The sequence below is a fragment of the Morone saxatilis genome, unplaced genomic scaffold, assembly GCF_004916995.1.
Source record: "Morone saxatilis isolate NCDOM2014 unplaced genomic scaffold, NCSU_SB_2.0 Contig14, whole genome shotgun sequence".
NCBI lineage: Eukaryota > Metazoa > Chordata > Actinopteri > Moronidae > Morone > Morone saxatilis.
This window is the reverse complement of record NW_023339696.1, coordinates 9,916,029-9,928,180: the sequence shown is the minus strand read 5'-3', so window position 1 is coordinate 9,928,180 and position 12,152 is coordinate 9,916,029. Positions and strand designations below refer to the sequence as shown.

Here is a 12,152-nt window from a genome sequence, read left to right as displayed (position 1 = left end):
TGGTTTAAGTACAATGAACTTATCAGTGTACAGGCATGTACAGTATGGAACTTATTGCAGATTTGTACTGTGGTGGAATTATATATTATATTACAAACTAATGGGTGGACAAATTAATGCTGTTGCTGCCTGGATATAAAAACTCCTCTGGGGTTTTTTGGTTAATTAGGCCAATTTCTTACTAAGTCACAAAGGCAGTCAACTTTTAGAAAATGTAGAACAAGTGGGTGTATGTGTGTGCATGTACTACATTTCATTCAGTAACAAAACATTAAAGTGTTATTTCCTTTCCTTAGAAAAATGTTATCCTTTCATGGCTTTCCCAGAATAACTCGAGAGTCCAAAAACAGTTCTAGTTTAATGTGCTCTTTTCTCTGTTTGATAATAATACTGGTTCTTTTGCGTGACATTGAGGTTGATGGAACAAAAGCAGCATGACCGTAAACACCCAGGGCAACCAGAAGCTGCAGAAGGCACAGAGTGTGTTTCTACCCCCACACACAACCACAAAAACAGGTTGTCAGTAAACAGACATGCAATAAGGGCTAAGAAAGAGAGTATATAGAAAAATTATGGAAAACAAAGTTTAAGGAGCAGCAGAAAAGAGAGAAAACAGCAGTAAAAAAATCTTCAGGGGGAGAAGATGATGGAAGTTGTTAAAGACACATGGTACCTCTGGTTTTTTACTCCTTCATCTAATTACTCATTTTGCTGTAAGATTTTCATACCTTGTATACTGTCTACTGAATCTGAAGACCTAGACAGTATAAAGTTTGGCAGTATGGAGATATATGATGTAAATATTAAAATGACCAATAACTCTTTCAACGTGCATATAACATTGCCTAACCTTAAAACAATTTTCACTCCACACTGTGTTTTGACATAGTTGCATTTATTAAAGTAACAGTGAAAGGGTTGCTAAATCATAAATCTGGGGGGAAAAAAGCCTGAAAACAAATAAAACCCCACCACCAATAACAACAAATAAAAAGTCAGCCCACAAAGACACTTTGAATCGTCCCCTTCATTTTCCTGACAACAGCCTTCCAGATTTTAATGTAAGTATTTTATTTTGTGGCAGGCCATTGTTCTGAAGTTGTACGTCAAAATACATCCAAATCTGTTTTCTGCCTTGAGAAAAAGAAAGACACTTCTTCTTGTTCACTCTGCTTTTGCAATAAAACTACTTTAACTTCATTTACAAATCAAAAAAAGAAGCTAAATTGGTTCATGTGGAGAGACATTAACATTTAAGTGTAAAGCTGCCACTTTTCTGTGTTCAACTGGAAATAACAATAAAGTGCTTCAGTCTGAAACATGAACCTGCCATAATATCAATCACAGCGACAATAAACATCTCTTAATGGGATAAATGCACACCATATGCACGCTTTGTTTCATGCAGCCGCCCTACATTGTACTGTGTAGGGTTAATGCAGGGAGACCATGCAAAGCAGACTCGGTTGTTTATTAAGATTCACTTCTTAATCAGAATCACTAAGTTAGTATTTTTGTTGTATATATAAATATATGGGATGGGGATGTCACAGAACTCAAGACTCCATATTTAAAATGACCAATTATCTTAAATTCACAGTGTTTCTAACACAAAGTAATCCCTTCTTTCCTGTAAGGTCTCCATGCTTCCACAGGTCCGTCTTACTGGGCAGTTTTTCAAAGACCTCACCATAAACATTGTCAACAGCTCAAGTTTCAATTACAGTTGTCCAGCAACTTCCAAATAATGTCGGCATCAAATGTCAGAGCTTGTAGACCGGCAACTAAATGGTGAGTAAAGATATGATAAGGTTTGTTGCGGAGGTTCGGATAAATGATATGCTCCTTTAAGTCACCATGTGTGGCATCCACTCCAGTAGATGCTGTTTCAGAAATGTGAGAGAGAAGAGATAAATCCACTAGAGGACAATGCCTGGCTGTGCTATTTCAAGGCATTTTTCACAGCTTTGTAACATCAAAGTCAAAATGTCACAAGAAGCCTATAAAAACTAACAAGCCGAAAGAAAAATAATTGTCATGAAAGTCAAACAGAACAGCGCTCACTGTAGCTATTAGCAGTACAAATTAAATACTGTAAATTAAGGAAAGAACAATGGCTGAGTTTTTGAATATAAACCTGATACCCAGTAAAGGCATGGTGAAAAACATCACTGATCAGGGTGAAATGACCTGTACTATAATGGCTCACATAGTAAATGTATATTTACATGTACTAATTCCATCGCTCTATTGCTCTGAGTTTCTCTTCTTAAAGTAACAGTTCCAGTTTTTGGGAAATACACGTATTTGCCAGATTTGCTAAGTGGATTTCCAAAAATGTCAAACTATTGCTTAAACAGATCTTACATTATTACATAAATGAATGCTGTGAAACCTACAATGCAGCCGACCTGGTTATAGTGGAAACGCATGAAGAACAAACAATGCCATATGTAGTCTTCTTTCACTATTTTGCTCCTCCGGCCCTTCTCCACAAATGTCCCAGTCAGAGAGGGAGGATCAGCAACAAAGACGGGTTATATCAATTAACACAAGGTCCAGGAGTATAAGTCCCACGTGGTAGCACTCTAGGGCACTGTGGGTCAGTTTGAAAGCTCATAGCGATTGCTGCCCATTCATCGCTATTTTTGAAGGATCACTGTCGTGGTCTTCAATAACCTCCTCCTGGAAAGGCTGCTGGAACAAGAACACAGACACAGAGATAAGGGAAAGAATAAGTCATAAAGAGAAACAGTATTACCGATCTGCTTAACAACAGTAAACTTTGTTGTTCTAGTTGATGGTTTTAACCTGGGGCTCAGTTCATTCCTGTCTGTCACATAAAGTGGGTTTCATGTCTGGAGGTCACATTTTCACACAGAATAAAGGAAGACATTAGGGAGACAACACACTGAGGACCCTGACAGTGGGGGCTGCTGGTGCACACGTACACAGCAGTTTCGGTTTGTGTATAAATATAATTATGAACTATGTTACTAAGAATAAGTTTCAATTATACGATTACAATGATATATTTTATTTACTATTTAAACCAGAATAATCATGTTTCCCTTTGTTTTAACAACAACAACAAAATATTGAGGGATGAGAAGCAGAGGGACATAAGTGATATTTAACCAACTTTACAGAAGAGCATTAACATACTTAGATACTTTTTCCTGACTTTGTTTATTAAAATTAAAGGTTTAATATTAAAACTTCATAAACATGTGGGTGACAATATACTCAATGAACAATGTTTTGACTTTTATTGAAAAAAATATTTGACCTACCTTTTAAGTACACTTAAGCCTTTTTAGCCCAAATAGTTCAGATTGTTCAGTGATAGGCCTTTTGGTTTTCAATTAATATATATAACTAATTTTCACTCAAAATGTTACTTACGCCCCTCTGGTTCTCACCTCTTGATATTGCCCTTTGGCTTTTGGACTGGCTTGGGCCAGAAATTGGGCCTAAGCAACTTAAAATTCAATGCATCAGAAGCTGAAATTTGAAACAGGCTGACTGTAAAATGTACAACTGTAAAATGTGGAAATAAAGATTTTTATTTCAGAAATTACATGGATCACGTGAAAACAGTTGCAATACCTGAATGCTCAGCACATTTCCATTCTGTCTGTGATTTCTGGGTGTTAAAATAGGATTGTGGTTTCCCTTCTGTTGACCTCTCTTCTGGTCTGTAGTGGAAACACTATTTGGTATGTGGAAGCAGAGCACCTTCTGGAAGCTCTGATTGAACTTGTCAGAGAGGAAGCCGTAGAGGACTGGGTTGGCACAGGAGTTGACGTAGGTGAGGATGACCAAGAAGAAGTAGACGGTGGTTTTGTTCTCAGGGATGGTGTGAAACAGGTTGACAATGTTGGTGGTGAAGAAGGGCAGCCAACAGAGCACAAACACCAACACGATGATAACCACCATGCGCGTCACCTTGCGCTCCGACTTACGCCGCCTAGTCAGGCCTGCGCGCACACCTGCTGACCTTACCTGAAAGAGAGATGGTTGATTTTAAAGGTTTTATGTGATTCTGAGGGCAGAACCTCACATGAAAATACTTTTTTTTGTTAGAGAACAGTAAAAGCCACAGGACATTTTTATGTCTTATTACCTTGATGACGATGAGCAGGTAGCAGAGGCAAATGACCACCAGAGGAGCAAAGAAGCCCAGGATGGATGTGTAAAGGATGAAGGCAATGGACAACAATTCATGGGGCTCAGGCCAGGTTATGTTGCAGGTGTTGTACTCCTCTTGTAAATGTGAGTAGATTGTGACAGGCAGCACAACCAGAAAGGACACAATCCACACCATGGCATTGGAAACCTTGGCCACCTGTGGTTTCCGCCATTTGGCACTGCGAATAGGATGAACCACTGCCAGGTAGCGGTCGATGCTCATCACCGTCAGGCAAAAGGTGGATGCGAACTGGCTCATGGTGTCAGCAGTCATCCACACCTTGCAGAAGAAATTCCCAAATGGCCAGTAGGAAAGCACACTGTTAGTGCCCAGGAAGGGAAGTCCCAGGATGTAGAGTTCATCCGCCAAGGCTAAATTGAGGATGTACATGTTGGTTACTGTCTTCATCTTGGAGTAGCGAACCACCACGTAGATGACCAGCGTGTTACCCAGAAGACCCACAATGAAGACGATGGTGTAGACGACTGCGGTGATCACATCAAAGGGCATTAGCGCAGCCCCATGTGAGATATTGGAGTAGTGGGGGTACGGTGAGGAAGACATGCTGACATTCTGGGATATCGACCAACTGTAGTCATCCATGTTGAAGGAGGGAGTGCTGGTGTCCATTTGGATTACAGTAGGAAATAGCTCATGAGAGAAAAGACAGACACAAATTTCAATTTTTTTATTTTATGGCATAACTAACAACAACCCATAACCTTTCCCAAAACATCCTGGTATGTCTACCTTTCGCACCATACACACTCACTGGGCAAGATACCCATAATTACCAGGAGAGCAGAGAAACTTTCCACCGAATTGTCTGGGCATGTGGCCAACATGCCATTTCTTTTAATGGAAGGTTGCACTTTAGAAGAAGATTAGTTAAGTAGGTCTCAATACTGTCACTGTCGTTAGATTAGATGTCTGTAATGGAGGGACAGACAGAAACTAAATCCTGTAGCCAAGTGGCCGAGAGCCCATATGGATGATATCAGCCGTGACATTGCTCAAGAGGGACAAACATATATAGCAAAAGATATAGATTTTGTAAAATAGTTTTTTGAGATCCCTCCAGTGAACAAATACATATCAATTCTGAAGTTTAAGAATAATGCATAATTAGTTTCACCATAGATATGCATGTTGAGCTGGAAACTGAACCACAATAGTTTCACTGAAGTTCAACAGGAAGCAGGATGACATTATTGACAGTACGGACATCTGCTGTGTGACGTTCCTCTTCTGTGTTAAGGCAGTAATTCACCTTCTGATGACAGCAAATTTTAGCTAAGGATGAAAAAATGTTTAACTCCAGTTTTCTTTGTTGTGTTTGGAGAATGTGAGCAAATTTTAAGACGTTTTGTCTTAATAAGGATATTTTTTATTTTATGTAGACATTTTTGATTGAAGCATTATTAATAGGTCACTATTTGCATGCTGCACTGTGAACCCATACAGCACGTAATAATAATAATAATAATAATAATAATAATAATAATACACATAAAAATATAATACAATTTATTTATTTATTGCCTGAAATGAGATGATGGCCACCTCTCATCCTTGAATACTGAATGAATACTGCCACCCTGAGAGTGGACGGTAGTTACCTATATGTCCTCACCTGGTGCCTTGTTGGTGACCTAAAATAATAATAATCTAATAACCGTCAGTTGTCAGACGTTGCAACCCGAGGCTGTGAAAATGTGTTGCACAAATAAATGGTCTGACGTGAAGATTCACTGAACCGCGCTCCAAAACACGGGAGTGACGCGCAGCCCGCAGCATGTTGTTGAGAACACAAACACTTGAAGCCCCTGTCCCCTTCAGGCTGCATGGGGCTTGACATTTCCGTCCACTAAACAAACTATAATAGCTATAGCCCACAGTCACGAGAGACATTTGAGGCGTTCACACGCATGGCTCATTGAATCTCATTGAGTTTAATATATAAAACTTTAAGGCTAATAACATTCTTCCATTTTTTTTGTTGAGAAATACATGACATTTAAAAATATATTTCACGGCAATGGCTTTCTTAAAAAAACAACAATAATTGTAATTTCATTTCATAAACACACTTGTAAATGTGATGAGTAGATGGGAGTCGACCTACCTGTGCGCTCCCGTGCGCTTTATCCTCTCCACTATCCAGTGGCGTGACGCGCAGCGGTATTCATGCGATTTTGGAAACTTGCACTTTCTCTCAGGTCAACTCTCTCGCTCTTCTCCCTCGCTACTTGAAAGAGGAACCACCTCACACTTGAATTTTCATCTTGTGGCATTTTCTTCATGCCAGCACGCTCAGCTTGCTCAAGTCAGAGCCGCAAAAACCAACATCATCCTTGGCTTCCCAGGATTTTCTGCTCTGAAGGAAATCCGTTCCTAAGCTGATGAGGAGTCACTCACGGGGTCATGTTCTGCCTCGATGCACAAGTATTTATGTGGAAAACGTCACCCCGCCTTCGGGTGTTTAAGTCCCACCCATTGGTGGTTGTAAACACCTCACAGCCAAGACAAGTTGTTGGTGTGAAAGCTTGTTGTGTATCCCTCTTTTCCTTTTTTTTCTTTTCCTGTGCAGCGCAGGCTTTTATAGCTAGAACATCCAGTCACTGATAAAGTGATACTAACTTTCTTACTACTGTGTGTGTGAGACAAAGAGAGAGACACAGAGAGGTATGGAGCAATGCCCTGATCCAGCCTGCATGGGGAATAAATCACCTTGATGGTGGCCAGGGGCACCTGAGACGGAGAAAGCGATATTAGGCTGCGATGGAAAATGGTGGAGGGAGGGATGAGATTGTGCACTGGGGGAGAGATTTGATGGTAATTGTCTGGGAAAGCTGCCTACTTTTAGGCCATTAACTTCATGTTGTTGTCATCCAGGTCAGTTAACAACAGGCTGCCACACACACAGACACACTCACACATACAAAAGAAATGCCCCACTCACTTCTGTTTTGGGCCAGTCTATAGGGAACAGGTGCAGTTGTGCAGATGTGTGTTTGTGTGTGTGTGTGCAATTCATCCACCAACGTGTGTGTGTGTGTGTGTGTGCATGTTTACAGTATGTACTCCATCCCTGCATTTTCCACTAGTCTACAGCAGCAAAGTTAACAAAGGACAGTGGGAAGTTGATGACGTCTTATTCTTTATGGCCCTTGTTTGACTGGTCCTAAGCAGACCAGATAGCAAGATTTATGAGACTGGTGAGTATATAAGTAAACACTGTCACCACAGCTGTGTGTAAAGGCTTACCCTGAAGGGACAGTGGTGTGCAGTGGCAGTCAGGATGCCAGGGTAAGGATATGGCTCATTTACACAGTTTTCTCCAGTGCGGGCCATGTCTGCTCTCATTTTCAAGGTTACAACGGCTATGTCAACAAAAAGTCTTGGAATACTATTTTACGGTCCTGCATTAAATCCTGTTGTTAGTCTAATCTTATTGAATGAGGTAAACACAAATTTCAGTATTATATTCAGTATCTGCAGTGTAGACAGTACGGTCACATTTTCTCCATGTTCCCTTTTTAAAAAGCCAGATACAGCTGATACAGCAGCTCATGCTATTCATCTTTCATATTCCGTTAGTGTGCTTACATTCTTATTACATTTGCAGCAGTGATCGAATTTCCTCGCATAAATTAGTTTCATCTAAACTAATCCAAAGAATAAACTCCTCCACTATGTTGACCACAGGCTGGGTATGCACATCAGTGATGTGAAACAGCAAATATTGCTGTGGTTGGGAGTGTAATCACTGAACACTGAAAGTTGAATGCACATCTGCTGTAGGAGCACACATCCTTAACCGAAAGGACTGTGGGAAATGTGTGGTTTTAAAAGATGTGCAGTTTTTAGCTGTAAGCTGGGAAATAGTGTGTACTCGGAAATGTGTGTATTATTTACAGTTGAATCTGAGGAAGATTCTGATAAACAGAGCAGTAAATTGCCTCCTTATAAGCTACTGTGCTGTGTGCTGCTCTACTCTGTGAGACTTGTATAGCACCAATACACATGTACCGTTGTTGTACATGAAAAATGCTTCAGTGCTTTGTATTTTCAAATCAGAGAACTTGGTTCATACCTTTTATTGTAAAATTTGGAAAAGAAATGGTCTAATTTATTTGACATTGTCAGCGTTTTGTTTACTTTCAGTTCACTTCAGGCCTGTGTCAGAGAATCAGGCAGCTTTTGGACTTAATTATTTTTTCTCCAAATGGTCCTGTTCTTTCTCTGAGCTTGGTGTCTTTCTCTTGCTCAGATGAGTCACTCTGTCTCCAAGCAGTTTGTATGCACCTCCTGCCATTCTATCAAGCTTCCTGCGGGCATGTGCACTGCGATAATATGAGAGTGGTGTCAGTCGCTGACTTCGTCTGGCTGATGACAAAAAGCGCACAGGAATCAATCGGAGAACTCTCTAAAGGTAACAGTGTGACTTATGTTTGTGGCCAACAGGAGCTCTCAAGCAAGCCGAATCAATAGCCTCCAGCTCTGATCTCCAAGAGGAGACAGAAGGGTGTGTGTCTGTGTGTGGAGGGGAGGGTTGATTGGAGGAGAAAGAAAGAGAGAAAGAAGAAAAGAAGACATAAATAAATGAGTTGATGTCCAAAGTGGCGACTCTGCGGCTGGTGCTGTGTGTTAAGGTCAGAAGATGAAATACTTCTTAGCCACAATCTACAGTATTTGAGGAGAGATGGCTGACAACCTTGTTGACATACAGCACCCATGAGTGAGTCAGCTTTGAAAGCCTTTGAGGCGAGTTTGTATCATGGTACATCCATATAATATCCTTTAAGGCATGTTTAATTATTTCTAATGGGCAGGGAAATAGCTGTCTTAATGGAGCCAACTAACAAGGCTACTTATTTACATAATGATGTTTACTTTCCGCTTCAATAGTTAATTAAAATGTGTCAAGAAAGTGACATCAGGATTCACTCTTTTTTATAACTGTGCCTGAGGCAGTGAATGCAGCTGTTTATCTGCACACAGACTCCAGGTGGAGCTGTTGACTGCGCTGGACTTGCAGGGAGCATTTCTGTGCTGCTTTTGCTGTTAATATGCTACAAGCTAACACAGAGGGCACAGAATAGATTTTTTTTACAGCAAAAAATGGATTATTATTATTATTATTTATTATTATTTTTTGGATGTATAAATTTTTGTCCACAGTTATACGACAATGTACCAGATTTAAGTTGAAGGTTTAGTTGAATTTAAAGAGAAGCTATGAGTGCTCTCAGGTAAACAGCTTTTGAAATTAGAATCTTAATGGAAGAATATAAAGGGTTGATACATTGGACATGCAATTTGATTTCAAATCTGCTTTTTTAATAACTTTCTCTATGACACAAGGCTCGGGGTGTGTTGGTGTCTGAAGGCTATAATATACCATATACACAGTTATTCCTGTCACTACTGGCTACCTGTTATTTTTTTGTGGTTGGTCACTGATACAAGGCTGGTGGTAATAAAGTGGTAACTTAATCATGGATACTCCTTTTGTGGTCACTCTTCCTACGTATCGTCATGTTAGCCAACTTGAGCAATGACTGAGCCCGTTCATCATGTGTGGAAGACTGTGGTACTTTTGGGTGATGATGATTGGACAGGATTTTTCAGCTCTTTACAATTAATTCAAAAATATATGTGGGGCTGTTGAAAGAGAAACGTCCATCAGCTCAAATGTGGAAAAAGAAAGCAATAGAGCAACGTTATTTTACCCAAGTTCTTTTAGTGTTTATTACAGTTTGATTTTCACAAAATCCGCATACATATATGCTAAAACATATAACACAAACAAAAACAAATTTAATCCAAACTAAGATTAAGTAAAGCAGATCAATTAAAATCTCTTTCTTTTCATCCATTTAACTGTCTGGGCTTTGGCGAGGTTTTAATTCATAGCTGTGAAGCTTTAGAGAAAATACATTCCTCAGTTTTATAGGAATTGTTTCTGTAATAACAAGAGAGATCTCTGTAAGCTTTTGGCCTGTTTCTTGCATTGACTGCAGTCTGAAGGTAAATACTTAAATATATGAACACTGACAGTGTACTTAGTTCCAGCTAACGGTAGTTTACTAATTAGGCCTTAATTTCCAGGTCAATAACTGTGAACACAAAGCAGTACTGATGTTGTTTTCCTTCTGATTACACCAACATGATAAATTAAATTGATAGAGCACCTTGAAGAAAAACCTTAGACAGTATGGATTAAATATTCTCCTAGAAACATGTCCCCTAATTTAGAGACTATTAAAAAAAATCCAAACTGAGCATCACACAAACATCAAAGCAATTATTTTAATGGCTTTAAAAATATTTGCTGAATTCCACAATTTGAAGGCATTTAAGTTCACATTGTTTTTTCATTATGCTAATAAACTGTATTACTTAATATTCCTGCTAACAAAGCCCTGGTTGTACTCTGCCCTGAGGTACAAATTAGAGGAGTTAATTATGAAAGACCAAAAGGCTATATTTTATTATCAAAGTAAAACGATTTGACAATCATAATTATAACTTGTCAGGACAATATTCTTTAAAATAGGTCCTGCGTAGATAAGGGAAAGGGTTTCTAAAAAAAGACATGTTATAAGCAATTAGGCAATGTTTGGCTTTTACAGAAGTGACAGTGTCAGCCTGTATTTAACACCCCTGTCTGTCTGTTCTGTCCCAGATCAAGGGAGCTCAAATAACCCCTCCAGAAGTCAGGTGAGTGTACAAGAAAGAGAGTATAATAGCACTTTTATATTAAAAGACAAACAATTGTCCCCAGAGCTGGAGAAAAAAAAAACATGAAACAGAAAAATAGAAATGATTGTAATTTTATTGTAATGGAATTATTGAGGGACAGATAACTTTGTGAAATGTAATCTTTGCAGTAAAACGACAGAGAAAATGAAACAACTCAGCTGACAGTGAATAATTGGAGCTCTGACACTGGTCAGGTTCAGGCGGAAATTAAAATACACATATACGCATACTCAAACCTAGGTTATTTAGTTATATAAAAATGGTTCTGACTCATTATCAGGCAGTAAAGTTGCTACAGTATCAACCAGCCAAGTAGTTCCATTGGAAATGTGTTTTTGAGCACAAGACGTTCCAACACTTTAATAGGATTGGTTGATGACATCCCCAAGCATTAACACTTCATAAAGCAAGAGTGAGTTGAGGTTTAAGATGATTTACTTGGAATGATTTGTTCTTAAATGAGATGACCACCATTTGGCCCATTGTGTTATGTCATATCTAATTGGTTACATGAGGTTTACAGCTATCATGAAAAACACTGCAGCTATTAGCTTGAATGGAGGTTTTCTAAAACAACCAGACCATGTAATCTTTAAAAAAAACCAAACCAAACAAAAAAAAAAAACCAGTACAGAACCAGATTCTTGTGTTCTGTGTTTCTGCACACAAGAATTGGCAGTAACAGATCTTAACATTGCTCCACCATGCCTCCCCCCCCCACAGCACCACACCACACACACAGCCACCACACAACACACACACAGACATTATTAGCATTATTAGATCCACCAGCTGGGCCATGTTCTTTGTACGTGGATAATTGGGTTAGCTTGATTTGATTGTTGGTGATTTGACATGATAAGGGCCTGGATTATTCAGTTCCATGAAGCTGGTTTGACATTTATGTGGGTCTGCTGTCAGAGCAGAAAACCCTTAACTCAAATCTGAAATTGTACAAACCTATTCACACGTAGCTGGGACATAGCCACGCTTTTAATAGTTAACCCCATCCGTGATATAAAGTTTTCACATATATGACTACTTGAAAGAATTGTTATTTTAAAAGAGAACTTGTAGGTTATTAAGTTTTTTTCTTAAATAATGATGGAAATTACACGTTCACTAGAGGAGAGAGAATAGTCAAATAAAATAACTACAAGTGAACATTACAAAAAAACATAAAAAAACACAA

The 12,152-nt window shown here is 39.1% G+C and overlaps 1 protein-coding gene across 2 annotated transcripts; it reads right to left on the bottom strand.

Moving 5' to 3' along the window:
- Positions 1-874: 874 nt before the first annotated feature.
- Positions 875-6,610, bottom strand: LOC118323234 (somatostatin receptor type 5-like). 2 transcript variants are annotated; one of them, XM_035655174.1, is made up of 4 exons: positions 6,318-6,610; positions 4,127-4,843; positions 3,610-4,005; positions 875-2,697 (listed from the first exon to the last, which is right to left on the bottom strand). In XM_035655174.1, the coding sequence occupies exons 2-4, from the start codon at positions 4,820-4,822 to the stop codon at positions 2,617-2,619; spliced, it is 1,173 nt and encodes a 390-aa protein (XP_035511067.1). In that variant the 5' UTR covers positions 4,823-4,843; positions 6,318-6,610; the 3' UTR covers positions 875-2,616. The 2 variants fall into 2 exon arrangements, with proteins under 2 accessions (XP_035511067.1, XP_035511068.1); XM_035655175.1 differs by having other exon boundaries at positions 875-2,694.
- Positions 6,611-12,152: the final 5,542 nt, after the last annotated feature.

What these genes read in the sequence shown, in the direction of transcription:
- LOC118323234 (XM_035655174.1), bottom strand. Translation starts at nt 4,822, where the DNA reads ATGGACACCAGCACTCCCTCCTTCAACATGGATGACTACAGTTGGTCG. An exon ending in ACCTGCTCATCGTCATCAAG is followed by an intron (nt 4,006 to 4,126) that starts GTAATAAGACAT and finishes TCTCTCTTTCAG; the next exon opens with GTAAGGTCAGCAGGTGTGCG. An exon ending in GAAATGTGCTGAGCATTCAG is followed by an intron (nt 2,698 to 3,609) that starts GTATTGCAACTG and finishes TTCTTGTTCCAG; the next exon opens with CAGCCTTTCCAGGAGGAGGT.